Raw genomic sequence first — 26,122 nt, forward strand, 5'->3', positions numbered from 1 at the left:
CAGAACATGGAACCTTAGCTGCAATAGCTTTTTCTATGTCTCAGCTCATCATGCTCTGATACTAAACTCTGTTTCACTATCTCCCTGTGGCAGAATATGCTTTCTTTTTCCAGAGGGTATGAGGAGCTTATGAAAAGAACCTCCATTTGTGAATCATGCTCTCATCAATCTTGGGAACTCTGGCAGCTTTTATAAAGAGTTTGCTAAGTTGTGCTCAGACACTGGAAAGATCTGATCATTTTAACTATTTCCCATAACATGGGCATTTTTTCCTACAAGATGCTACTATGCAACAGCCAACAACAATGCAAAACTCTAGCTGGTTTCAAAGGAGAACCTGTCACTTAATTCATGTAATTTGAGAAATGGTTCAAGATTGGGGTCTCCTTTCTCCTCCAAGTCATAGGGACAAAGCTAAAGTATGAAATAAGAGTTTCCTCTCTGAAACTAATTTGAACCCTGGGGAGGCAGAGGTAGAGGTGGGAGGTGCAGAGTTGTGCAGGGAGCGCTGAAGACCTGGGGAAACATGCGGAGGTGTGGAGGGGAAGGAGGCCAGATAGACTCTAGGGATTTCTGGAGCAGAGGTACCTGGTATCAACTCCTCCTGACTGATTGGCTCTGGACCCCTGAGCTAGTATATAAGAAATGAAAACACAGAAAAACACACTTCAGATCGGGGCTTAGAACTTGAAACCATAGTTTTTGAGCAGAAACTCTAATGTCTGTAGTGTTATTAAATACCCGTTTAGTATTAGCACTTTAACAAACTTTTCCGAACTGTTACATTGGTAAGATTCGGTCTGCTTTAGGGGGTTCACTGTAGAATTATGCATTCATCGTATTCTCAATAGCTTGGTAATACACCTATGACTGAGTAATTATATGATTAGTCCCTCAAGAAGCCTTAAAAAACACATGGGCTAAAAAGAAATACTTTAAGGTCGAAAATTTAAGACAAAATTAAAATGTGGTTATTTTATTATACCCAGAGAAATTATGGCAAGGATGTATTTGGTCAGCAGCATCAGCGATTCCCTTTTTGTGCTGACTGAATGTTTCCATCATGACCCTGGAAATGCTGTTCACTGGGCCTGGGGGTACGCTCTGCTTGGCACAGTTTTCAGCCAGGACCTCACCTCTCCTTTCCCAATGTCTTCCACATCTTTGCTCATTTTTCTGTTTAGTATCATGTCCTGACAATAAGGACAGAAATGTGTGTGTCTGTGTGTTGGTAATGGCGGGGAGGTACCCTGAACTCTTCCTATTGGACACAGCAGATGACCACTGCCATAGCCTGACATCACCTCAGCCAAACATACCCCTCTCTTTAAAGTGTTTGTTGAACAACCTTGACATCTATGCAAAATATTTGATACTAGCTCTTGGCTCTGGATGTATATTCCCAGTGTGACTAATTCCTTGGCAGTAAAACTCACATTAATGGTGTTTATTGCTTAATGTCTTTTTAAGGAGTTTACTCTCATGCTGGTGCTGGGATTAGGGGTTTCCTGATGCTAACTCATTAGGTCCCAGTGCCCCTGTGGTCAGAGAGGGTGTGACTGGTGGTGGCCAAGGGTCAATGCCCTTTGTCAGTAACCGGAACTAGTACTCACTTCATGTGTTACAGATCTCAGATAGACTTAAACTCTGGGAAATGAATCTCTCATTGGCATTTCCAGACAAGTAATTGCAAACATTCTCTTGGAGTTGTAATAACTCAAAACCAACTTGTCTTTTATAAGAAAACGTAAAGATAAATCTGCTTGTTATAGACAAAGTCATCCTCTGCAGTTGAAAGACACTGGGAAAGCTGTTCAAAGTAATAGAGGTGAATCTAATTTTAAAGGGCATTGAAAAGAAATTTAGATTCTTTGCTATCAAGCTATGACCAATTTAGAAAAACAAATAGCAAAGAGAACCCCCTCACAGGGCTAACATTCTTTAAAATGTTGTATTTATTGCCCCTATTTTTCCTTTACCAGGAAAAATAAAAATTTCTTAGAAACTAAAATGTGATTCCAACGTATGCCTGGAATGAGGGTCCACTGCCCCACTCTTTCTCCAAGGGCTGTCCTGATAGGGCCATTCAGTGGCATAAGGTTTGGAACCAACTCCAACCCAATGACTGCCGTTGGTTTCCAAAGTTGTATGATCCCTGCTATCCGAGAGGAGCCATGTTGCCATCAAGCAAATTCTTGGGCCAAGATTTGAAGGCATCACTGACAGATGAACACTTGAGTTCCTTTCTTTCTTGCATCTTTCTATGGGATGCTCTTTCTATGGGTCCCACAGGCAAAATGAATAGGCACTAGAGTCAATTAGGTGTTTCTCATGCCCACATCCCCATGCTAGTTTTAATTTCTCTGAGGAACCTTTATTTCACCTAGAGATATCCATCCTTTCTTCATCTGAGGAGTGAACTGGGCTGGCTCTCCCTGCCTCTGTGTGATTATGAGTGAATCAGAGAGACCCTCCCTCCTGCCCCCTTGCTAGCATGAACAAATGAGTGGGTTTTCATTTTCTATGGAACACATGGCAAACTAAAACCAAGATGAAGTATAAGTTAATTTATAAGGTAGGGAGGGGAAGGGGTCAGGATGCTATTTAAATACGCTCAATATTTTTAGTTTTGGGATTCTGTTTATCACTGAAATCAAACTCTGTTAATATGTAAAGCCAGTGAATTTGATGGGTTTGAAACTGAGCCTTCAGAAGGACTGTTCCTTAAACTGAGTAGGTAGGTGTTAATCTAGTGTCAGATATCTCCATAACCTCCTTTTGTGCTCTGATTTTGATAACCCTATTATAGTAAATTGTTCAGCTTTGTTCTCTTGCTTGTAAAAAGACAGGATGAAATATTTTTGGCAGGAGAATCTACTGTGATACTAATTGTCCTGTTTCCAGGTGCTGGAGGAGCCTGGAAGAAATGAGAGGTATTCATTCTCCTTCCCCTCCCAAAGAGTTTGCCAAGTCTTTGTGTTTCTCTCCCTCAGGGTGTCATTGGTGACTTCTGTTTAGGGACAAATGCAGAATTTTCCAGGCACCAGAAGACACATCCAACCTAAGATGGGGACAAAGAAGGGTATGGGGGTGGGGAAGACAGGTTGGGAGAATCAGAAGTGTGCCAAGACCAATGTCTGGGAAGTGAATGGGGATTTTTTTCTATTTCTTTCCCACCTCATGCACTGGGGTCTCAGCACTAGCCAAGGTTTCCTGCTCCAGTGTGGCCAGAAGCTGCCCAGACTTAGGCCACACGTGAGCCTGACCCAAGCAGAACACTGGTGACCAGTAAATACCGAAGCTCCAAGGTGCTTCCTTCAACTTATTCAATTAACAAGACCCCTGGGGGCACCCACTAAAATGACTGAGATTTTCTTTTCCTCTAGCCTGAATAGAGACCTGGAGCAGATTAAATCTGACTTAGAGGGGAAAAGAAAGGAGAGTGACATTTCTTGCACCTTAGTATTCTGAACTAAAATTCATACCGACAGCAAATACACCCATATTTGTGTGTGTATAATTGTATATATGCACATACACACATTCACACAAGTATTTTGGAGGATTTTGGAAGAATGCTGAAAGGTGTGTCATGTTTTTCTTTTAATTTAAATGATTAACATAAATTTAATGTAATTTAATTTAAATGATTTAAAAGCGATAGTCTCCTTTTAAAATGGGTTTGAGGGTTTAACTCTTCTGAAATAAACCAGTCAAGAGGCACTGACTGCATTAACTCTCCCTTGACTGCTTTCTTTTTACTCCTCCCCTGTTTCCTGCTTTATCAGGGAGTTATATATATTACTGAGGGATGAAAGAAAGCCACGCTGCAGGACTTTGCCCAAGGAGTGCCTGAATCACTGGGGACCTTGAAGAGGATGTTTTTAAGTACATAGTCCATGCGTTTTGAATCGTAAACATTTCCTTTGAGGAAGACCCTTGTTTTATTGGTGGGCACACCTAGATTGGCTCATTGACTGGCATTGTGGTTCCAAATGCTCAGCTAGAGCAATTTCAGAATGGCAGGGCCTTGCTTCTCCCAAGGGCAACAGAATGGTGATGAAAGGAGCTTCCACTCTATAATCAGCAATGAAATAAAACCTCAGCTCTCTTTCAAAGTTCTGATTCTGATCATGGTTGACTCATTCTCCCAGGACAGGAAATTTACTTTCTATACTTACTTGGTACTTGACTCCACTAAACAAAGACTGAAAGCCAAAATCAACTGGGAAACACAATATGTGAGTGGAGTAGATTCCTCTGCCCTCTGCTGCTGGAATAAAGCCCCTCCAACTGGGCGCTTGCTCCCTTTCTAAGGCCCAGTTACAAGTCTGCCTGCTTCTCTTTGGGAGAAGAGTTGTGGTTTTCTTCTTCCTTGGTTTCGGCCCGTGCCAAAGGTGCTCCAGGACCATAATTTAAAAGGTCATGCAATTCAAAGCGAAGGCATGGGACTGCCGCGCAATGCATCCCCTGGCACCACGTACCGTGCAGAGTTACGCAGATGCTCTTCAATCAGCGGGTTAGAGGAAAGATTGATGCAGCTGCTGTACATCTCCTAAAGAGGTGCAATTAAGAGTCATCTGAAAACATGCAACAAGCTCAGCACATGCACAGGTCTCAATAAACAGGAGGCATGCAGGAGACAGAGGACAGAAGCTTCGTATACCCTTTAAGGAGCATGGAGAACTGCTGACATAATTCTTCTACTTCTGAACGAGAGAATCCATTCAGTTACTTGGAAAAGTTTTATTTGAACAATGTAACTTTGGACATATTTAACCCAAAGGATCTGGTGTTTGGGGCACAAGTGTGACTTTTCTGGCTGAAACAAATACATGATAAAGTCCTTTATAACAAAGACAATTCACGGTGGAAAAAATATATGATTAAAATTGGTGTTCAATTAATTAGAGAGATATTAACTAAAACTTGATTTTGGTGTCACGAAAAGAATTTGGACAGTTCTTAGACCTCACTCTAATGGGGTTTTACTTTATAGCAAATAATAAATTATGTAGGTTGTGACTCTCTAGATTGCACGATGGATATTCTAGGTCCTTCCATTTTCAGAGAGTTTCACATTTTGGCTGCTACACCATTTTTTGATGGCACGGCATGCACAGAACATGCAGGAAACATTGCTTAAAAAGGTGTTCATATCTCTTATTCACTGGACTTAAACCAGATTATAGTGCATGGTTTTCCAATAAAAGCAATTATAAAATGTAGTTCATGGCACACTCTGCCATCCCCTGTGTACTAGCAAGCACTTCAGACTGTTATAACTTCCTGATCAACACTTAGGGGCCTGCCTCATAAAACGCCGATGTGGAGGTCCCTGTGGAGTATTCATTTCAAAGGTCATTCCAAAGTTGAGTAGTTAAGTCTTTAGAAATAGAGTTTCTATTTACGTGCTATTTAATTGGGCTTGAGAATAAGCTATCCAGTCACATGAGGAGAACAAACTCTTCCTGAGGCAGAATCAGTGCCAAGGAAGGGCCTGATTTCACATTGGTCAGTAGTCTAATCTCGTAGAAAGGCTTCCCAGTCTAGGATTCCTAATACTCCAGGATCAAATTATTTAGGGAAGTTTAGGGACCAGAAGATAATCTCCTGTGATTTATTCAATCTTTTTCTCTTAGAGTATTTTCCAAAGGAAGAGCAAAGGGTATGTACTCTAAAGTGACAGATCTCATTAGAAACACACGAATTTGGCTTTCCGTGCTTCCCTTTGGAATTTTTCTGGGGATTCCCTCAAGGTGGCAAAGATCATCAATCTGTAGTGTTAGGAACAACATAATTAATTCAAAAGAAAAAAATGGATATTCTCGAAAGAACACTCACTGCCTTATTCTTTCCTTTGCTAGCAGAGCTCGTGGGATTTCCCTTGGCATCTGTTGTCTTCCTTCCAAGTGAGGTTAAGGGCAATGTGGAGGTCTTCAGCTGGTTGGCTGCCTGATAGTTATTATTATTGTTTTGGTTGCCACTTAGTGTCTCCATAATGGATCGGAAGGTTCCAAAAGGCCTTTTCAGTTGATCCCCTGATTCACTACTTGTGGAGGTCCGCTGAAAGGTCCTGCCCTTATCTCTGTCTTTCTCTCCATTTAGTTCAAGGCTAGTTTGCTCCATCTGCACCACAGGCTCCTCAAAGGTAACTCTGAGTTTCAAGTTCTGAGATGTCCGGCGCTTGGAAGATGGAGACTTGAGGGCACTCTTGGGACTCGTGGCCACTTTCTGGGCAGCAGTGCTGTCAGGGCTGGGCTGAGTGGAGTCTCCAGATGGCTGGTTTGGGGGAGTAGTCCCTGAGCCTGGACAGTGGGATTCCAAGTCTGGTTCACTGCTCTCTGAGGTGGGAGATGGGCTATGGCCATCCAGAGATTTGGAGGCCTTGATACCAAATGGAAACCTGCGTCCTGATGCCAAGGTGTGTTTCTTTATCATCAAGTGTAGGCTTTCTGCGCTGTCCATACTCTCCACACTTTCCACAATGGGCTGTGGCCTGGGCCTTTCAGCCTTTCTCACAGGTGTGCTCTTGGGGTCTTCAGAGTTGTTGGAGTCTGTGTCGGACTCACTCAGTGACCGCTGCATCAGCTGCCTCAGCCTGGCTAACTTCAGTTCTCTCTTCTCCAGAGGAATCTTCTTTGAATTTCTAGAGGAAGCCTGAGCATCTTGGAATTCCAAGGACAGCTTTTCCTGGGCACAGACATTCTCTGAGATATCTTTTCCCAGTAACTGGCGTAGGATTTTATCAGAATCTTCATCTTTTGCTTTGGCCCTAGCCCGGCTGGATGCTGACACACTTCCAAGAACCTGAATCCCCTCTTGGACTCCTGGTTTGCTTTTGGCTAAAGACTCATCATCTGCATCTGGGGATTTCCACTGGGACTTTCTGGAAGCTGGAGAGGATGGTGAACTGAAAAGAGGATGAAGGACACATGAGAGATTTCCCATTGGGTTAAAATGACTCGGTCATAAGTCATTGTATGGCCTTTACTGCCACTAATCACTTAAAAGTCAGTAAGATTGGAATAAGAATAATCACTTAATGTCTATTCAAAGCAGTTTCCAAATACTCCATAGCGGTAGCCATAACCAAAGTATAGTATGCCTCATACCTTATTCTATGACTACTAAATTTGTCTATGGTTTACTGTTTAAATATCAATTTTGCACATATTTTCTCAATTAATCCCATCCTCAACAACCTTATGAACCTACTTATCCTTATTCCCATTTCAGAGATGAATAAACAAAAGACTGAAAGAGTAAGTGACTTTTTTATAGTCATGGAATGAAGAAATGATAGCACCACAGATAAACTCAGGTCTTCTGACCCTAAGTCCAGTGTCTTTTTCCTATGACATCTCATTTTTATTCCTCTTTATAAAAATAAAATGTTTTCTGTTGTCATATTCTTTAAAGAAATAAAAAGGAAGTCCCAAAGAAGGCTCAGAGATTAAAGATTCTTAATAACTCCAACCACTGATGCTCCTGGTATTACCTGGGTGAAGAAAGGAGTGACTTGCCCTCTGATTTCTGGGCTTCTAGAAGTTGTTGGAGCTGGTTCTGCAGTGTGACACGTTCCATTGTCTGTCTGGGAAAAAAGACCAAAACAGATGAGTTCTCTGATACATGGCTACTACTATAAATTAGTAGGTATCCGTTTTTTCATGCTAAGTTGCAATAAATCCAAAAGCTTGACTAATGTGCATAATCTTCATCCTTACAGTTCAGAAATTTTCCTCAGGATACAATCAAAAGTATCCAAAAGGATGTTTATTATTCACATTAGAGAAAACCTGTAAGTAACCTAAATGCTCATCAATAAGAATGAGTAAATAATTTATAATTATTTCTATGAAGGCAGTTATTAAAAATGCTAATATATTTGAATATTTATGACATAGAAGTTTCCCTAATATACATATACATGTGTGTATATATATATAGAGAGAGAGAGAGAGAGAGACAGAGAGAGACAGAGAGAGATACACATACACCTCAATAGAAAAAAATCTTGAAGGATATACTCCAAAATGTTATTTACTCTTTCTAAATTGTTTGAATTTTTAAAGTAATTGTATTAATTTAGCAATCAGAAAAAAACAAAATGAAACAAAACAGACAAACTATTTCCATGTTGGGTAAAAACAATTAAATAACTTGGTATTTTCCTATATAAAGGGAAAACAATATATGGCAACACTCAATTTACTCTGGGCATAAAAACATGTGTACCAGAATGTGCTTTAAAGTTAAGAAAATAGGTTAAAAGCCACAGGTTACAGAAAGTGAAATCTGCTTAGAAAACACATACTATTATAAACCTTGAAAAAAGTAAATCAAACTGATTCTGACTTTATAGGAAAAGGCAGTATTTCCCGAACTCTGTAGTATTAGTGCGGTGCCCCTCAGAGATGCCCATCACATCCTAATCCCTGGAGGGGTGAATATGTTACCTCACATGGCAAAGGGAATTAAGGTTCAGAGGGAATTAAGATTGCCTATCAGTTGATGTCAAAAACAGGAAGGTTATCCTGGATACTGGGGTGGGTCCAATCTAATCACATGAGTCTCTAATAGTGACGAGGAGGAGCATAGGAGGTCAGAGAGACAAGTGCGAGAAGGACTCCACCTGCTGCTGTTGGCTTTGAAGATGGAAGAAGGGGCTGTGAGCCAAGGAATGCAATGGCCTCTAGGAGCTGGCCATGACCCTCAGCTGACCCCCAGCAAGAAACACTGGGACCTCGGTCCTACAACTTCAAGGAACTGATTCTGCAAATAACTCAAATGAGCAGGAAGCCGACTCTCATTCTACAGCCTCCAGAAAGGAACGTAGCCTGTGGAGCCTGATTTTAGTTTGGAGATGGCCATTCTGGCTTTCTGAACTGCAGAAATGTAAGATAAACTTGTATTGTTTTATGCCACTAAGTGTGTGATAATTCGTTACAGGAATAGAAAACGAATACAATTAGCATCAAAAGTGGTAGCAGCTCTCACGAGCCAGGACATGGAACTAAATGAATGAGTTACAAGTGTTCTTAAAATGACTGCCGAATCTTCAATATTGGCTTGAAGAAGTCCAGTGTTCTCCTTGCCAAGTGTCACTGCATGTACTCAACAACTGTCGGCTGCCTAAGAATAATCTTGTGAGGTCGGATTCAGACAGTACTCTTCCATCAGCCCTAAGCACTCTCTTTGTTTTTCTCAGAAGTGATCAGTCTCAGTCCTAACATTTCATCCCCAAGACAGAGGTCTGTGATCTCATCTTATTCTGCCAGACTCACCTATTGAAAGTTGAATTGTCTATAGCGGGAGACTGCACACTTTTTCAGGAGGGGTCAGATAGTAAATATTTTAGGCTCGTGAGCCATGCAGTCTCTGTCATAACTACTCAGCTCTGCTTTTGTAGCATGAAATCAGCCCTGCAAAATATGTAAATGATAGTGTGTGGCTGTGTTCCAATAAACTTTATTTACAAAAACAGATGGTCGGCTGGATCTGGCCCATAGTCTATAGTTTGCTGACTCTGGTTTAAAGAAAGAATAAAAAACAAAAATACAGAAGAGCATTCTACTTTTACCACTTTGCAAGTTGGTATTGCATGTCAAATTTTTAAGAAAAATACTTAGTGAGGAGCTCAAATGGATGAAGAAAGATTATGGTCTGCTTTTAAGGGGTTTATTAGGTGTCAAAGTGAATTATGACACGATCGAGAAAACTATTTGAGGGCAATTGGGTTGACTGATGACTGAAATCCCACATATGAATGGAGGAAAAAAAGACTCTATTCTCCAGATTCTAAAGAAACCCTCAGAAGGGACTAATCAACTTTAATTACAATACATGAGCATGTGAAATAAGAATATATAAAACACATGAAAATATAAGAGCATATGCCTAGTGTATTAGTTTGCTAGGGCTGCTGTAACAAAGGGCCACAAAGTGGGTGCTCAAACAACAGAAATTTATTTTCTCAGTCCTGGAGGTTAGAAGTCCGAGGTCAAGGTGTTGGAAGGGTTGGTTCCTTCTGAGGGCTGTGAGGGAGAATCTGTTCCACGCTTCCCTCCTAGCATTTGGTGGTTTGTTGGCAATCTTTGGCGCTCTTTGACTTGTAGACATAGAACCCTGATCTCTGCCTTTCTGTTCACATGGTGTTCTCTCTCTGTGTGTCTGTCTCTGAGTCCAAATCTTCCCCTTTTATTAGGACACCAGTCATACTGGGTTAGGGCCAAGCCTAATGACCTCATTTTTACTTGATTACTTTGGTAAAAACCCTATCTCCAAATAAGGTCACATTCTGAGATACTAGAGGTTAGGACTCCAACATATTTTTTGGGGGGAGCACAATTCAACCCATAATACCTAGGGTTGTAGACTAGGACTTCAACAGAACTAAAGGCTGTCATTTCTAAACAGTAACTATGTTTATTAACTATAAGGAGTTGGTCAAGGTATTCTAGTAAAATAAGGCACTCAAGACTATCTCCCACTCAGAATTTTAGACTGGAAAAACTCATGTTTTCCATTCTTCCTCCTGCACCTTTCTATGTTACTGGAGCCCTGGAGCATGAAAGGTACAGTGTACTGTGACAGTAGGCAGCGGATTTCTATGTTCATGTCTAGTTTTGCCAACCTTACTGAGGCACACAGTAAGTAAACGACTAGGGTCTACAATGTAACCTCTCATATTTTATCTGGTCATTGGCCTAACTGCAACTGTCTACAGCGTTCAGCTTTAGAGACAATGGAAGAACTGCAGTCTATTAGCATACATGTGTATTTTGTCTCAGGATCATCAACAGAGAGAGCAGCCAAGACGCTGACCTTGAACAGTTCACCAATAAAACAGCTATCATAGATCACGAAAGCTTCTCAGACTCCACGGTATGGAGACTGAGGAGAATGTTTTGTGATCTTTTCTCTAAGTATGAACCTTCAGAAAAAACTGTCTATTGGATCATTTTAAAGTTCCTCTTGATGCATATATCCATATGCTACCGGGGGGGTGGACATTGGTACAACATTTTTGGAAGGATATTGGGGAACATCTAACCACATTTTAAATACACGTGCCCTTTGTTCTAGCAATTCCCTTTCTAGGAACTTATTTTTAGAAATACCTATATATGTACATAAAGACACGTCTACAAGTATGTTTGCTGTGGAAAGAGAACTTACTGAGTTATGAGTTTGTGTGCATTTTCCCTTCAATTCCATCCAGCCCTTCAAACTCACCTAGCTTACCTGCCCCAGGGGAGTTTTCTGCAACTGGGAGGAGGATGCTTGGAGGTACTCTCTTGAATTTTTAAATTAAAAAAAAAATTTTCTAGTAAAAGCCTAAACTCATTAAAAAGAGTATTCTAGGTACTGCGAGGGGGAGGGCCAGAGGGGTGCAGAGACTGTGCCTCTAAGGCAAGAGGGAAAGTAGAGAGAGAAAGGAGGTTTCCCCAAGCTGGGAGAAGAGCCAAGGGTCCAAGGTCTTGTCATATTGTTGTGTGAATTACATTTACAATCAGTTAAGGCCTCCCACCCACCCTAGGTCTTTTTCCAAATGAGCTGTATTCAGGAAAAAAACAATATTTTTTATAACTTAAAGACTTTATATTTTTCCTCTAAAATTTAATGTTTAAGGTTTATCCTCCTAATCTGTTAACATTACTTGGAATACTGATTCCCATTTTTAGTGATCCCTCCCCACCATGGCAGTTGTAATTTGATTGGTATATTTTCCAAGGGCTGACCAGGGTCCCTTCAGCTGGACGTCAGCTTCTTAATCCTTCAACCCACTGGAGACTTACCTGATGGCCTCTCTGTTGGCCCCCTTTCTTCAAGCATATCATGACAACCTCCCAGAAATGCTTCCCTGACATCCAGCTAGGTAATGTGCGCCAGTTTAATAACCTCATCAAGAAAAGAACTGACTTTCACTAGACATAGAGTGCTTTAAGCAATATCATGCTGACTGAGCACTATTTTAGATTCTGAGGATTCATGAATTGTCTGCTCAATTTTTACAATAAATTTGCTGGTGATGGTTACCAGGTTATCTGTATGTAATTTCCAAAATATTAATTTTTCTTTTGGAGAAAAGTGGAAAACTGGCCATCTCACTGGAAAAGCAGCCTTTTTCACTCTCTCGTGCTCTTTATGATTTACTAGAATATTAAGAACAGAAGTTCGGGGTGATGCCCGTGTCTGCTTTCCATGCCCTGCTATGTCATCTGGCCCTGAGATGTGAACACAGAGAGAGGCTCTCTCTCCTTGTCCACCAGGCTTAAATTCCCTGCTTAGGAAGCTTGCTTGGCCTTTTTTTGTTTAAATCTCATTTGCCTCTGCAGAGACGGCATCTCCAGTGTGAACTCCGGCCTTGAGGACTTGGGATGGAGGAATAAAAGAAGATGAGGAGGCTTCTAGGAATTCCCCAAACAACTGGTGTGAGGGGAGCTTACCAAAGCACTTGGCTGAAACCTCAGTACAACTATGACTTTGTTCTCATGGAACGAATATGCCACTTACTCCTTTAGCTGCTTGGTTAGCTTCACCACTTGAGAGGCCAGTGACATGCAGGTCTCCACCACCACCAGGTACCGGGAGCACAGGGTGTGCCCATGGCGCTCGGCGCTCTGGGAGGGCTTTTCTCCCACGTGGTTCTGCATGGTGACATTTGCTCCATATTCAACCAAGGTCTGTCAGAAGATGCAGAGACGTGATTGTATCAAGAGCTCTCTCTAAATTTTACTTTTTAATGACTGCAACAGAAGGTTGAATGGAACTTTTCCTGTTATTCCTAACCCAGGTAGTAGAGCCAGGGGTGGGTGAGAGCCCATACGAAAGAGAGGCTCTGTGAGCTTTCAGCAGTTGGTATCAGACACTTCCCTTCAGGGCCTACAAAGACGTGGCAGAACCAGTCCAACTACTGACAATCCCACCCAGCCTCAGAAGGAGACTAGGAAGGGGAGGAGCCTGCTGCTGTCCTGAGGGAGCAGTGTCTGGGTGAGATGCTTTGTTTCTTTCCGTGGGGGGTTTATAAAGTTGGGGGTGCCTGTAAGAAGGGGAGAGTGGAATTTTGTTTACCTGTTTCTATTTGCTTGGGCAGCACACTTGATCTCTTGCTGAGTCTACCCAATCAGGAATAAAAGAACTGGAGAGAAATGACATGGCAGAGGCTGTGAAGCAGCCCACACTCCCACCATGTATCATGGCAAGGATATAACCTGTGGATTGAGCAGACGTTGTCGAAGGGAGCTGGGGGTGAGCTTGTTATCACCCTACTAAAATGGAGAGGGTTCTGCAGCAGCAGGAGGTAGTGGGGTGCAACACAGGTGGAGGGAACTGTATGGGGGAGGAGGGCATAAGGTTGGGGACAGATCTCCCACATCAGGTATCAGTGGGGAGGCTCCAGATGGTCCCCTGAAGACTCCACCCACCACACCCACCAAAGAGTCAGCATCTGAAGGCTGCCACAGAAGGCACCAGTGGCAAACCATAGGGAGCCAAAGAAGCAATGGCAACTTGCAGGGAGAGTGCCATGACCTTTCCCAATTAAGCAAAGAGACAGTTGATTACTTTCTCTGGGACCTCCTCTTTGTCCCCAACATTGGAGCCCAGAAGAAAGAGGAGAATAGGTGCTAACATGATGTATAAAAAGATGATTATGCCTCACTCTGCATGCTGAGTTCCTTAAATCCTGAGTCTAACCTGGGTTGAGGAGGAGAATGCTTTGAATCAGAAATAAGAACTGAGATTTTAAACTGATTTGGAGTAAATGTTAATAGTCAAAAACAAGCAGCAAGTTATGGGATCTGGCCAAAATATCATTAATAGAGGAGAGAGAGAGATTTGATGGAGCATGGCTGACCCATCATTAATTAAAAAATAATCAAAACTCTTTTGTATTTATGCTGTAATGACATTAGATTCCACAAAAAGGTCTTACATCAATATTAATCAACTGTCACAATCTGACATATTCTTTGACACTCTCAAGATGCGAATGTAGACCTCTGCATTTATTTTAGTAAGAGGTAATATGTTTTCCATAAGCAATACTTGTAATTTTTAAATTCCTAGACTATTTAGACGCAGAGGTCATTAACAAGCTTCATTTTCCTTTTGGTTTATGATCACTCACCATGAAAGGTCAATCTGCCATAAAGCCATTGCCACCCCCCTCACAAGAGTGTCACAGAGACCACCTCAGCCTCTAGCTCTCCAAGAGACTCAGTGTACACACATTGTTATTGCTCCCCTGACTCTGGCCTCTGCACTTTTCTTTCCAATGTTTTCCATACTCAGTCCCCTCCTCACCTCATAAAGGCCCTTGCTACCCCGCCTTCTACTCACAGTCTCTTTGTATCTTTTTTTTTTCAATCTCACACCCAGTGGATAGACCCGCTTCCAAGATTATCCAAGTTTCCACATCCATGGATCTAGTGCCAAAAATATCATTTGTGTTAAGTGGAGTGATGAGTGCTCTGAAAGGACAGATCACCTCTCTTCATATATTAAAAAGAAAAATAACAGAAATCTCAAACAGAATTAGGAGTATCAGCTGGTTTTCTTTGGCTTTCAGTCATTTATTAGCTAACAAAAAAAAGTTTATTTCAAGACTTAGATATAGAGTGTTTTGCTAAACGGAAAAATGAAGTTTTCAGCTTTTATTCAATTATTTTTCCTCCACAAAAAATAATTCTATTCCTTTCATCTTTCTGTAGATCCTGGTAATAATTCAATTTTCTCTCTTTTCTATAGTCTCCAATTTCTCATTGCTCCTTTTACAGCTTGGTGCCCTAAATTAGAAGACGCACACTTTGCCAACAGTAGTGGGGAAACTTTCAGACATCTGGAATCTTTCCTGTCAACTGAGCTCTCCTGAGCACAGTTGTATGCGAGTAGACACTCTAGAGAGCTTTCTGCTATTACCTCTGCTTTTTGGTTTTGTTAATTTCTTGCCTTTACTTTCACAGCTTTTCTATATATTCTCCTGTCATTTCTTGAGTCTCCTCTACCTGCCTGAGCAACTGGTCTCACTTGCTCCAGCTTCTCTTTCAGATGGTCTACCTAGCACATAGTAGGATGTCGGTAAGTACTTAAATAAATGAGCACATTGAGTTTGCAATAAAAGAAACAACATATAATAAAGCAAAAATGAGTGCTGCTTCCCTAGAGTTGTTATATACACATAACGTATTTTGAACTTTATGAACTTGGTGAGATAAAAGCACTTTCTCTAATCATGGCCTTCAGCCATATGTTATCAATGACCCTTTCCCACATCTCAGGCAGATGTGGGAATAAATCCAAAGATGTTGGGTCATTTTCAATGATCAGAATGGTGCGATTGGTCTGATTCTGGTAATTACGATTTCTGTTCATAAATTAAATTCCAGGCCAAATCTAAACCTTGTTTCCAGTTCAAAGCCTGTCCTCTCCTCACACTGTCACTCCTCTTTTATCTGCTCTTCCTCCTTCTCTTTGGCTAGCCTCTCTCTTTGCTTTGTGACGAGGGTTTCAAAATTTTTCTAGGTGAAAAGGTCTATCCAATCTTTACATTCACATGTGCCCCAAACTTCTGGGGCCCCTCACTGTGCTCTCCCACCCCGTGCTGTTATGACGGCGGCAATGGCTTTGGCTCAGCCTCACGAAGCTCTGCGTTCAGCTGAGGGATGAGATGCAGACTCTTCTTATAGGAATGAACCCCACGTACTCTAGGTAGCCCCCTTGGAGTGCCCCCTCAGGTGGCTTGGGGCAAGGGAAAGAACCTCCCTCCCCTCTCCTGGGCTCTGCTTTCCAACCTTTTTACATCATTGCACACATAGAACTTGATAATATTTGTAAGGCATGTTGGGCTAAAAGGATGAGGCCACCTGAGGCTGGTGGGTGGAGTGGCTGGCCAACCAAGGCCCTGCCCAACCTGCCCAAGGGCTGAAGCGATCAATATCTAAGGCCTCCATGTAATCAATTGTGAGCATTTTGAATGCATTAGAGAAGCTCAGCCTTCCTACAGAGAAAGGAAGAAACCCACAGTACTCTCTCTCTAGCCTACTATGCCCTACTCCAAAGACTTCTTCTAATCCATTCTTGAAAAATCTGTTCTGTTTTTCATACACCTGGAATGAGAAGCATGCTAATGATAGCAAGAATGGTCTTCCATTTGAGAAACTGAGAGATGTCAGTCTGGTGGTTTCCTGCTGTCTGGAGAACATGGGGGTACTTAATATCTATTGTTCTCAGCATTGGGATCTTAGAGTAATGCTGAGAAAGCAGGAATAGGCCCTTTCAACACCCTGTGACATTCAAGGAAAAACTTGTAGGGCTATTTATGCCTCTGTCTGCGTGGATTTCTGGAAATGCAAATATAATAATATAATTCCTTATTGTCTACCATAATAAAAAAAAGCTGATTTAATTCAGACATTCTCCCAGTGAACAAAATTTCCATTTTTTTTGTTTTATTACTTAATAAACTCATTTCTCTCTTCAAAGAAGCAAGGCTTGTATACCTGTATGCACCCGAGGTAGCCATGCTGTGAGGCTACATGAACAGCGCTGTTGCCATCCTGGTCCACTTCATCCAGCGAGATGCCCTGTTCTTGCATAAACTGAAGAAGCCACAGAAGAATCTTTTCCTATAAACACAAAGACAGTTAAAGTTAATGGAATATCATGTAGAGAAGTCTAACGTAAAGACAGAGGAAAACAAAACTCCAACATTTCAGCTTAGATGTAACCAAGCTTACCACATCAAGAGAAAATTCCCATTCAGCATGAACTGAAAATCCATGAATCTCAGACTGAAGCCAATGAAAGAGGAACACTCAGAGCATTTTAAGGGCAGGAAGTTACCTCAGAAATGCTCTTATTACTTACGTATTCTATAGATGAAAATTGACTCACCGAAAGTTTGAGTACCTCCTCAAAGTCACACAGCTAGACAGATCCTGAGTTAGAACCAGAATCCAAGTCTTTTGATTCCAAGGCAATGTTTTTGCTACTTTGTTACACTGTCTGTAGGCTTCAGGAATGTTATAACACCTCGCACTATTGGGATAAATTAGCTTCTACTTTTAAGTTTGTAATGTTTCAGTCATGCCATCCTAATTCCACAACTCCTGCAATCAACAGGCTTATAAAAAGAGGCATCACCTTAAGTTACCAAATATAAGATAATGTCACTGAAATAAAACCAGGACCCTCTTGATTTTTCTGACCAAATGGGGGTGGTGTTTTAAAGGTAAAGCTTTCTCTTCTCCCGTGTTAGAGGGAGGGCACCCAAAGTTCTGAACATAATCTTCCAAAAGCAAAGACCCAGAGCATTCACTGTGTGTTGTCATAATCTGTTCGCATTTTACCCACTGAGTCTTTTGTGGTATTTTCATGTTATGTTTGGCCCCTGGAGAAGGCAGGGGGATGGGATTTCACTGTTTTAAAATAGAAGAATTAAATATAATGTTAAAAAAATATGAGAGTGGTAAAAACAGCAGCATGAAGTTTAGTGGGTGGAATTTGACATTTAAAAAGAAGATCATGCGTTTGAAATAGGGTTGAACCTCTTCTTAGCCTTTTAAAGGATTTTTTTTTCCAGTTATTTGCTCGGACTGGTCATGAACTTTTATACTTTTCTGGATTAAATTTGCCTTCACCTTCTTAACATGCCAACTAATCTGCTAAAGGAATGTTAGATGAAAACAGCCAACTCCTTTAATGTTTCACTGCTCATATAGGGAACAGGGCACTGTTTATGGAGGCATCTGTGACATCAGGGACAGACTGAACATTTGCTCCATACTTTTTCCACACGAGCAAGCAGGGATTAAGACCCCCAAAGAGTAAGAAGGGGAAAATGTAATTGATGCGCACAATTTATGGAGAATACACCAAGGGAAAGCAGAGTGAGTGTGAGCTGCAAAAGCAGACAGACTTTGGAGAAGTGAAACGCACAACACCCTCGGAGAATGAGGTGGAGCAGAGCCTGGCAGCCAGGGCTGGGAGTTAGAATCTGTGTAAGGAGATGCTGATGAGCTTAATCCTCTTCTCCAGAGGCAAACTTGGAGAAAGTTGGGGCTATTTGGACCACAGCAGGTGATGTTTCATATCCTTAAGATACAACAACTTCTTTGTTTTTCCTAGTTAGGTAGGGGAAAAAACTGAATTACTTTTATTTGGAGACAGATGATTACACCATGTGATCTCCACTCCTTAAAAGATCTGGGAGAGCAGATGTATCTCAGGACAAAGAACATAACAAACTGGTTTAAAGTCAATGGCAACGACACCGAAACATCAAGAGGGCAGGTTGCTGTGCCTCTACCAGCGACAAGAACAGCCCTGCCATCTTCAGTGGGTCATTCTCAAGCTTGTGGTGACTTGGCTTGATCCATGATATTAAATCATGGAAACTTAAAATTGCAGAGTGGGAGACATTTTAGGGAATCATCCAATTTAAACACCCGTATTTTACAAATCAGAAAACTGAAGAAGGCAACTGTATATACTCTGATATTCCAGCAGTTTCTTTCTTCCGCAAGTAAAGTTCAGAGGAGTTTAAGAGATTTAGAAATATTTTCTATGTACCTTCTTGTCAGGCATATTTTCATATTTTTCAGATCTAATTAAATATTATAGTGGATATGTCTACTACACATGTGCAGAAAACGCCTTTTACTATAATTCACAGTGTTTTGACTTTTAGTAATGGCATTGTAGGAAATGGAATACTGAGTTTCATAAGACTGACAATTTTCCCCTTGTAGAGTTCTGGGGAAGAATCTAGAGACCTGGACTTTGCAGGGGCTTGGTAATCTGGGAGAGCAGGACAAGGTCTGCGTGAGACAGGAGTTGCCTTGGCTCCTGATCGCTCTCCAAGTCAGGTTAAGTCCACATTGTTTAAGTGACCTGTCTTCTTTTCCTCTGATGGCATGGATAACTCTTTCTTCCTTCCAATTAAAGACCTTACCCAATTCAATATGCAAGACTTACATAAAGAACCTTTATTCTATTGCTCAGAACAAGACAGGTCTTTGCCCAGCGCCTCAAATTCAGTTTTGTGTTCTGCAGTGGACACTTTACTTTAATAAGAAGCTATGCAACTAGCCTGTCCACTGAGATATATGGAAACAAAAATCTCCCCTATGAGATTGTGCAGAGAAGAACTACCAAAAGGGACTGGCTGACTATACACCTGGTCTAATAACCAACATTTAGGATTTCTGAAATGGACATGGAGATGGCTAGAATGCCCTGGTTTTGGTAAAAGCATATTTAGCATCCACTCTCAGAGAAATGCTGCTTTCTGCTCTGATTCTGGAGAACATGCCAGGAGAGATCACTGTCCAATTTAAACAGTGACTTGAAAAATATCTAGTAAGGAGAACAGATAAATGAAGCTATTTTCTCCAACTAAAAAGGCACTTACAAATGCATATGTTTATTATATATGCAACGGTGTCCACCTCCCCTCTTAGACATTTAGTGCACTCTCTCTCTCAGTGTGATTGTGTGTTTGTGTTTGTGTGTGTGTGTGTGTGTGTGTGTGTGTCAGGGAGGAGATGTTAAAGGAAGAATGTAACTTCAGATGTTCATTTTCCCATAAATATTGCTTTCAGAAAATATCCAATTCAGTCATATGGATGGAGAGGCTCTTCCGTATTATTTCTGTTTCCCAGAATGCCTCTCTAACTCACATTCCATCCATCCACTCACACAATCATCTATCCATTCAGCTTTCATCTATTGACTGAAAACTTCCTTCATATCCCAGTTTCCTCTTCTGAGGATTTTCTGCTCTTTTGGTAACCTGTTTTAATGGTCTATGTTGTGTGTTCTTAAGGCAATCTAATTTGTTTAAAGAGGCAATTAATACATATAATTTATGAGATTTGCTGGACGAAGTATAAGAAAAAATGTAATTGAAAAGTATGCAACAGATTTATGACTGGTATTAGTAAAATCTCTACAACCATAAGTTCCAAAGGAGGCAGCTTTGTCTGCCATCACAGATCATCAAATCCAACATGCTATCAGTTATAAGATCCATTCCATTTTTTGAGATATTAAAATGTTAAAAATGGTCAGCAATAATTTCATAACGTCATTTATTGTACAATGAATGTAGAATCCAGAGATAGTAAAATGTGAAAAAAAAGTACATCTAAGAATTGATTAAATAGGTTAAGGCCTAAATAATTCTTTGCCAGGTTTCTCTTATACTTTACTTATAGTGAAGTAAAAAAACTAAATAATATTGATAGCAGTAAAAAATAATAAATTGGAAGATATACAACAATTATAAAAGCAAACATTTATCTAGTGTCTACTATGTGTCAGCAACAGGCAACACCTCACGTGGCTTTTCTCATTTAGTCCTCTGAACAACCCTGTGAGGAAGGTCCCATTATCTCCATTTTAAAGATGAGGTCCGGGGAGACCTTTTCTTTTTTAAAAAAATAAACGTATCCAAAGCCACTGAGTTGGTAAACGGTAGGGCCAGGATTTAAACCCAGACAGCCTCACTCAGGAGCCAATGTTCTCCACGACTCTGTTTTCTAAGTATGAATATCCACAACTGTACAATGCCCCGTGACCCCTGCCTCTGTAAAGGACACGCTCTTCTTGCACCCTTTGGGTCACAGAAATCACAGTTAACTGCTCATCAGTCTGTGGGTTTGTGGAGCTTTGTTGGTTATGCTTTTTCAAAGATCAGTCCTTAGAGAGCAGATGCATGCTCAATGCTAATCAAAGATTTTTCTATTTGCGGCACTTTCAGTGTTGTTTACTAAATTCTATCCCATGACAGTGAAACAATATAGTCCATAGAATAGTTCCCCCTTTTAAAGTCAACTGTGGAAAAACAATAACATGCAACCTGTGGAAGCATCCCCCTCACCAGCATGCCTATCGCTGTGCATGACCATTGGTAAGAATTGTTGAGCATTTTCTTTTTTCAAAAAGTGCCTTTTTTTTTTTTTGGTCTGTAACAGGGTAGATATTTAAAATGGGGAATGAACAAGACAGTGTAGGCAAAGGTACTCTTGGTAAATGCTCAATGCTATGATGGAGGTTGTTTTTGTAGCAGAATCTCCTGACCAAAAGTCACATGAAGGATTCATAAACAAAATGGTCCTAGGTTTGAAGCTGAAAGTAACACAGAGCCCACTGAGCCAATGACCAAGGCAGAACAGGCCGAAGCCCCCAAGCAGCCGAGGCCAAGAGCTTTGCTGGAAGCCTGGACAAGACCGTTTGAACCTTCAAGCTCGAATAAAACAGGCCAAGTTACACAGGTGGTAGCTTTGGCTTGAGACAATTCTGTCTCAATTGTTTCACCAGCAACAACTCTCTCAAGGGACAGCAAAGCAAGCCTATCGGAGGACACTTTCTGCTTCTTCCTTGAGTCTCCCCAGGGCTTTCCCCTTCACGCTCCCTCTGGCTAGTTCTGTTAGGTATGATCAGGCAATGAAATAATTGCACCCTCTGAGACTTCATGTGTCAAGATGAGGAAAATCAATTCTTTTCACCCAAAGATCTGTCACTCCAGGAGACCACTAAAAACTGCTGGCTACTCTGTGGTACTGGAGTCTTTCAAGGTAATTTTTACAGGAAAAAGGATACAAGTAGGGAGTCAAATGGAGCCTATTCTTTAAGAATCTATATGAGGGGCAGAGTGCAACTAAAATAAACCAAGAGAGGAATTTTCCACTGTACTATCATTTCCAGAAGTATTTACTGAAGAAACAAAACCAGAACACACTCAAGTGCCTGCTTGATGTAGAAAAACTTGCATGTGCTGAATCCATTAGAAAACTGTTCAATAACAGTCTTCCTTGTGAAAATATTAGCCTTGTAATGGTTCCAAGTTCAGCATCTCCACAGGTTATCTGTTACATAAGTGGCTGTGGCGGATGTAGGATGGCTGGACAGAATTCGCAGTTCTAATGGGCTTCTCCATTTTCCACTTGGGTAGGAATGCTCTCCTAAGGGCAGTGCTGGACTACTCTGCTCAAAGCTGTACTTCAGGTCATGAAAAATGCTTATCAGCTTGAAACAACAATCTGAAGACTGATACTAGCATGAAACAAATGTTTGACACAGCTCCTCACATAGGTCACTCATTTCCATATTTTTCTCTAGTCCAGCCAAGTAAGCCACACTATCACCCAACCAGTCCTAGAAAGGGAATTTTCTTTTGTTCTGTCCTAATAGCTTCAAAATTATGAGAAACCTGCTGTGATAGTTGAATAAAGAAACTGGCACATATAAGCAACATTTCCCAAGACAAAGAATGCCGGATGCCCAGTTATTTACTTAGAGTCTCAGAACAGCAATGCAATCCATTCCTCCTTTTCTTTGGCAAGCTCTACCAAAAGCGCAGGCAGCCTTTCCATGGATATCTAAAATTCCTCATTAGGCTTTATATAAGCAAATGAAATCAGAGACATGAAACAATTATTCAGACAACTTGAGAATAAATAAAATTCCATTTTATACTGAAAATGATTTATGAAAGTCATCAAATGATTAAATTCCTTTGGTCATTTGAAAATTCTATTCTCTCCTTTGCTAGGATAAGCAAAAAGGAGCATCCTCTGCAAATCCTGATTAACTATTATATTTGTTTGTGGGCCACCATGGCTGAGGCTCATAAGTACAATGCACAAAGAAAACGGAGTAATCTTTTCAAAGACAGTGGCTTTTACAAATTTTAAATGTTCTTCCTGTTCCTTTCTTCATTTCACAAATTTAGTATAGGTATTCACTTCTTCAATGAGCTGTTAAGGTACTCTACATATCACAATGTGTTAGATAAAATTGTAAAAAGTCGTCTTCAGCTATATGAATGCCACTGTAAACAAGCTATACAAATTATCTAGACAGATAGAGACCAAACAGAATCTGGCCTTGAAGTCAGAGGACCTGAGTTGAGATCCAGCCTTTGCTCTTACTGGCCATTAGACAATGTGCAAGTCACTTAACTTTCTTCAGTCTCCTCATCTATAGAATGAGGATAAAAACAACAGGATCTAATAAGGTTGCTTTAAGGAACAAGTCAGATGATGTACACAAAATCCAATGGCATGGTGGCTGGCACATGTAGAAAACAGCATGTATTAATATATATATTAATCGAAGTTACCACTGTACAAAAAAACTATCACCTAACATGACTCCTGCTAAAGAACCACTGTGGTAATATTCTCCAACTCTATTTTTTGAACTTGAGATTGTCATGCTTGAAAAAGCATAATCTCTTGTTGACAATACCACAATTTACTGCCACTGGGAAAGTTTATGAAGCCAAAGGGGATACGGTTATATGCATGAGAAGCAATTTTCTTTGCCACAAACAAATTTTAATATAGTGCTGACTTTATTTTTTTTCAGACTGAGATTGGCATTTTGTGGTTTCAATTTTTTTTAAAGATAATTTATACTCATCCCTCTCAAAGGGAGTTAGTGATGATTTTTTTACTCCACACACTGGATTGTGATCTGCGTACATCAGTGACTCACACTGGCATTTCCTAACATAGAAATTGGTTGTAACTGAGACCGATCTAGTTAGCGTGCCTACTCATCTTTAATAGAGGGAGACTTCCTTGATTAATGTCTTACTAAAGATTTTTTTCTTAATTTGGGGTTCAAGCAATTTATCATTTTTATTTTTGACAGAAGTTCAATATGTTCATTGTAGAAAATTTGAGAAATATTGAAAAATACAAAAGGAATATATAAGCCACTTGTAATTCCATTCTTAGTGATAGCCACTATAAACATGTTGTGACATTTTTTTCTAGTCATTACCTATTTCTCTTTCTCCAAAATTCAAATCTGGTACCAAATTACAGGAACAGTTTTATTTATTTATTTATTTATTTATTTATTTTTTTGAGGAAGATTAGCCCTGAGCTAACATCTGCCACCAATCCTCCTCTTTTTGCTGAGGAAGACTGGTCCTGAGCTAGCATCCATGCCCATCTTCCTCTACTTTAATGTGGGACGCCTGCCACAGCATGGCTTGCCAAGCAGTGCCATGTCTGCACCGCTGAAGCAGAATGTGTGAACTTAACTGTTGTACCACTGGGCCGGCCCCTAACAGGAACAGTTTTGTATCACACATTTAACTTATTATATAATGAACAGTTTCTTGTAAATTCTATCATATGGATGTAGCTTCATTATTTATCTAATATCTTCCTATGAAATATTTATGTTGTTTAAAACATTTTTTCATTAAAAAATATTTCAACGAGGGGCCGGCTTCATGGCCAAGTGGTTAAAGTTCCATGCGCTCTGCTTCAGAGGCCCAGGGTTCACAGGTTCAGATCCCGGGTGCAGACCTACTCCACTCCTCAGCCATGCTGTGGAGGCATCCACATACAACGTAGAGGAAGATTGGCACAAATGTTAGCTCAGGGCTAATCCTACTCAAGCAAAAAAAGTGGATTGGCAATGGATGTTAGGTCAGGGTGAATCTTCCTCACATACACACACAAAAACTTCAGTGAATATGATTGGTTATAAATCTGATAATTAAAAATTCTTCATACCTGGCCAAAGCAACCTGCGTAGTGAATAAGGCTTGGAAAATCCTTAGAACAACTCAATTCTGCAATGGCTTCCGTTTCACTCACCATCCAGCGTACACACTCCAACTGACCATTCTAGATTTGAAAAGAAAGAAATTCAAGGTAATTCAGCTTTGAAAAATACCTCATAGATGGTAATTTTATCAAGGGAAGACATCACATGAATTTTGGCTTTTATATCTGGCTTAATTTATTTACAATATAAATATATCACCTATTATAGTTCTGATTTGTGGTTTTGGCTTTAAATCAAAAGCAGAATTTTTGCTTAAATAGGTTTTCATAGTTTTAATCAGTTATTTTAAAATCACTTTATTGAGGTATAATTTGAATACTATAAAATATATCCTTTTTAAGTATACAGTTTGATAAATTTTGACAAATATATTATACTGTCTTGTAACTACAACTCCAATCAAGACATAGAATATTTCCGTCACCCCCCAAAACTTCTAGTACTCCTTTGCTCTCATCCCTGCCACCTCTGCCCCAGGCAAGCACTGATATGATTTCTATCACCACAGAATAGAGTATGTACTCTTTTGCATGTGGCCTTCTCTATTGCTTGACTCAATAGTTTATTCCTTTTTATTGCTGAGAAGTATTCCATCATATGAACATACCACAATTTGTTTATCCATTAACTCTCAGAATAAGCTTTTTCCCTTGAGAAGTTGAATGTTAGGATTCCAAAATAAAGAGAAAATAATCCTGTTATACTGGCTCAGATGCTACCTTCGCTGAAGCTTCTGATTTGTTTTTATAATAGGCTTCCCTGACTCCACGCCCCCAGGAGCTCTTTTCTCGTGTGCTGCAATCCCACACTGTGCAAACCAGGAAGGCAGTTATGACCTATATAACCTAGTGAGTAAGACCCGGACTTCCGAATGGATTTAAATCTGTAATCCACCACTTGGTTACCAGATTTTGAACAAGTTAACTTACCTCTCTGATACTCAATTTTCTCATCTGTGAAACAGCAAGGATAGAAGTAACTACCTCATAAAGTTACTGTGAAGATCAAATGAGAGAAAGCATGTCAGCTTACTAAGAACACAATACTTGTGACCTTATACTGTTTGAATGCTCTCTTAGAGCCTCACAATAACTCCATAAGACAAATGAGACCTTCAACTGTCTTCCTGGTCTGCACAGTGTGGGACCTTAGCACAGAAGAAAAGAGCTACTGCATGCATAGAGTCAGGGAAGCCTATTGTAAAAACAAGACAGAGGAAGTGATCTCCTCATTCTTCATTTACTCCTATGGAATTTCAAGCAGTTAACTCCCAACTATTCACATGCAGAGTCTATTCTCTCCATTTGGGGTATCTAGCATGATCAGGTGTGTGCTGAATAGCTCCCTGATGCCCCATTCAGATACATCTTCTCCCTTCTCTGCCCTCCTTGCTGCCAAGGGAGGCTGATCATTATGGACTGGCCCCTTTGCCCCTTGGATTCTGGCTGGGTTTGGTTAATGGAGAGTGGTGGCAGGAGACCAGGAAAGGAGAGTGATTTTGAGGTCCCCTCTGCTCCTGGCT

At 40.6% G+C, this 26,122-nt stretch overlaps 1 protein-coding gene across 4 annotated transcripts in view; it reads right to left on the minus strand.

Annotated features, from left to right (window-relative positions):
- Window positions 1-26,122, minus strand: part of SNCAIP (synuclein alpha interacting protein) — a 138,452-nt gene that overhangs the window by 6,323 nt on the left and 106,007 nt on the right. For 3 of the 4 annotated variants that reach the window (XM_046665281.1, XM_046665282.1, XM_046665283.1), the window contains exons 6-11: window positions 24,546-24,659; window positions 16,506-16,631; window positions 12,520-12,689; window positions 7,502-7,594; window positions 5,845-6,913; window positions 4,485-4,555 (exon numbers count right to left, since the gene is read on the minus strand). In XM_046665281.1, coding sequence (XP_046521237.1) covers window positions 4,485-4,555; window positions 5,845-6,913; window positions 7,502-7,594; window positions 12,520-12,689; window positions 16,506-16,631; window positions 24,546-24,659 — 1,643 coding nt within the window. The remainder of the gene's footprint in view (window positions 1-4,484; window positions 4,556-5,844; window positions 6,914-7,501; window positions 7,595-12,519; window positions 12,690-16,505; window positions 16,632-24,545; window positions 24,660-26,122) is intronic. The other variant, XM_046665284.1, reaches the window with a different exon arrangement.

The sequence above is a fragment of the Equus quagga genome, chromosome 7, assembly GCF_021613505.1.
Source record: "Equus quagga isolate Etosha38 chromosome 7, UCLA_HA_Equagga_1.0, whole genome shotgun sequence".
In the NCBI taxonomy this organism is placed as follows: Eukaryota; Metazoa; Chordata; class Mammalia; order Perissodactyla; family Equidae; genus Equus; species Equus quagga.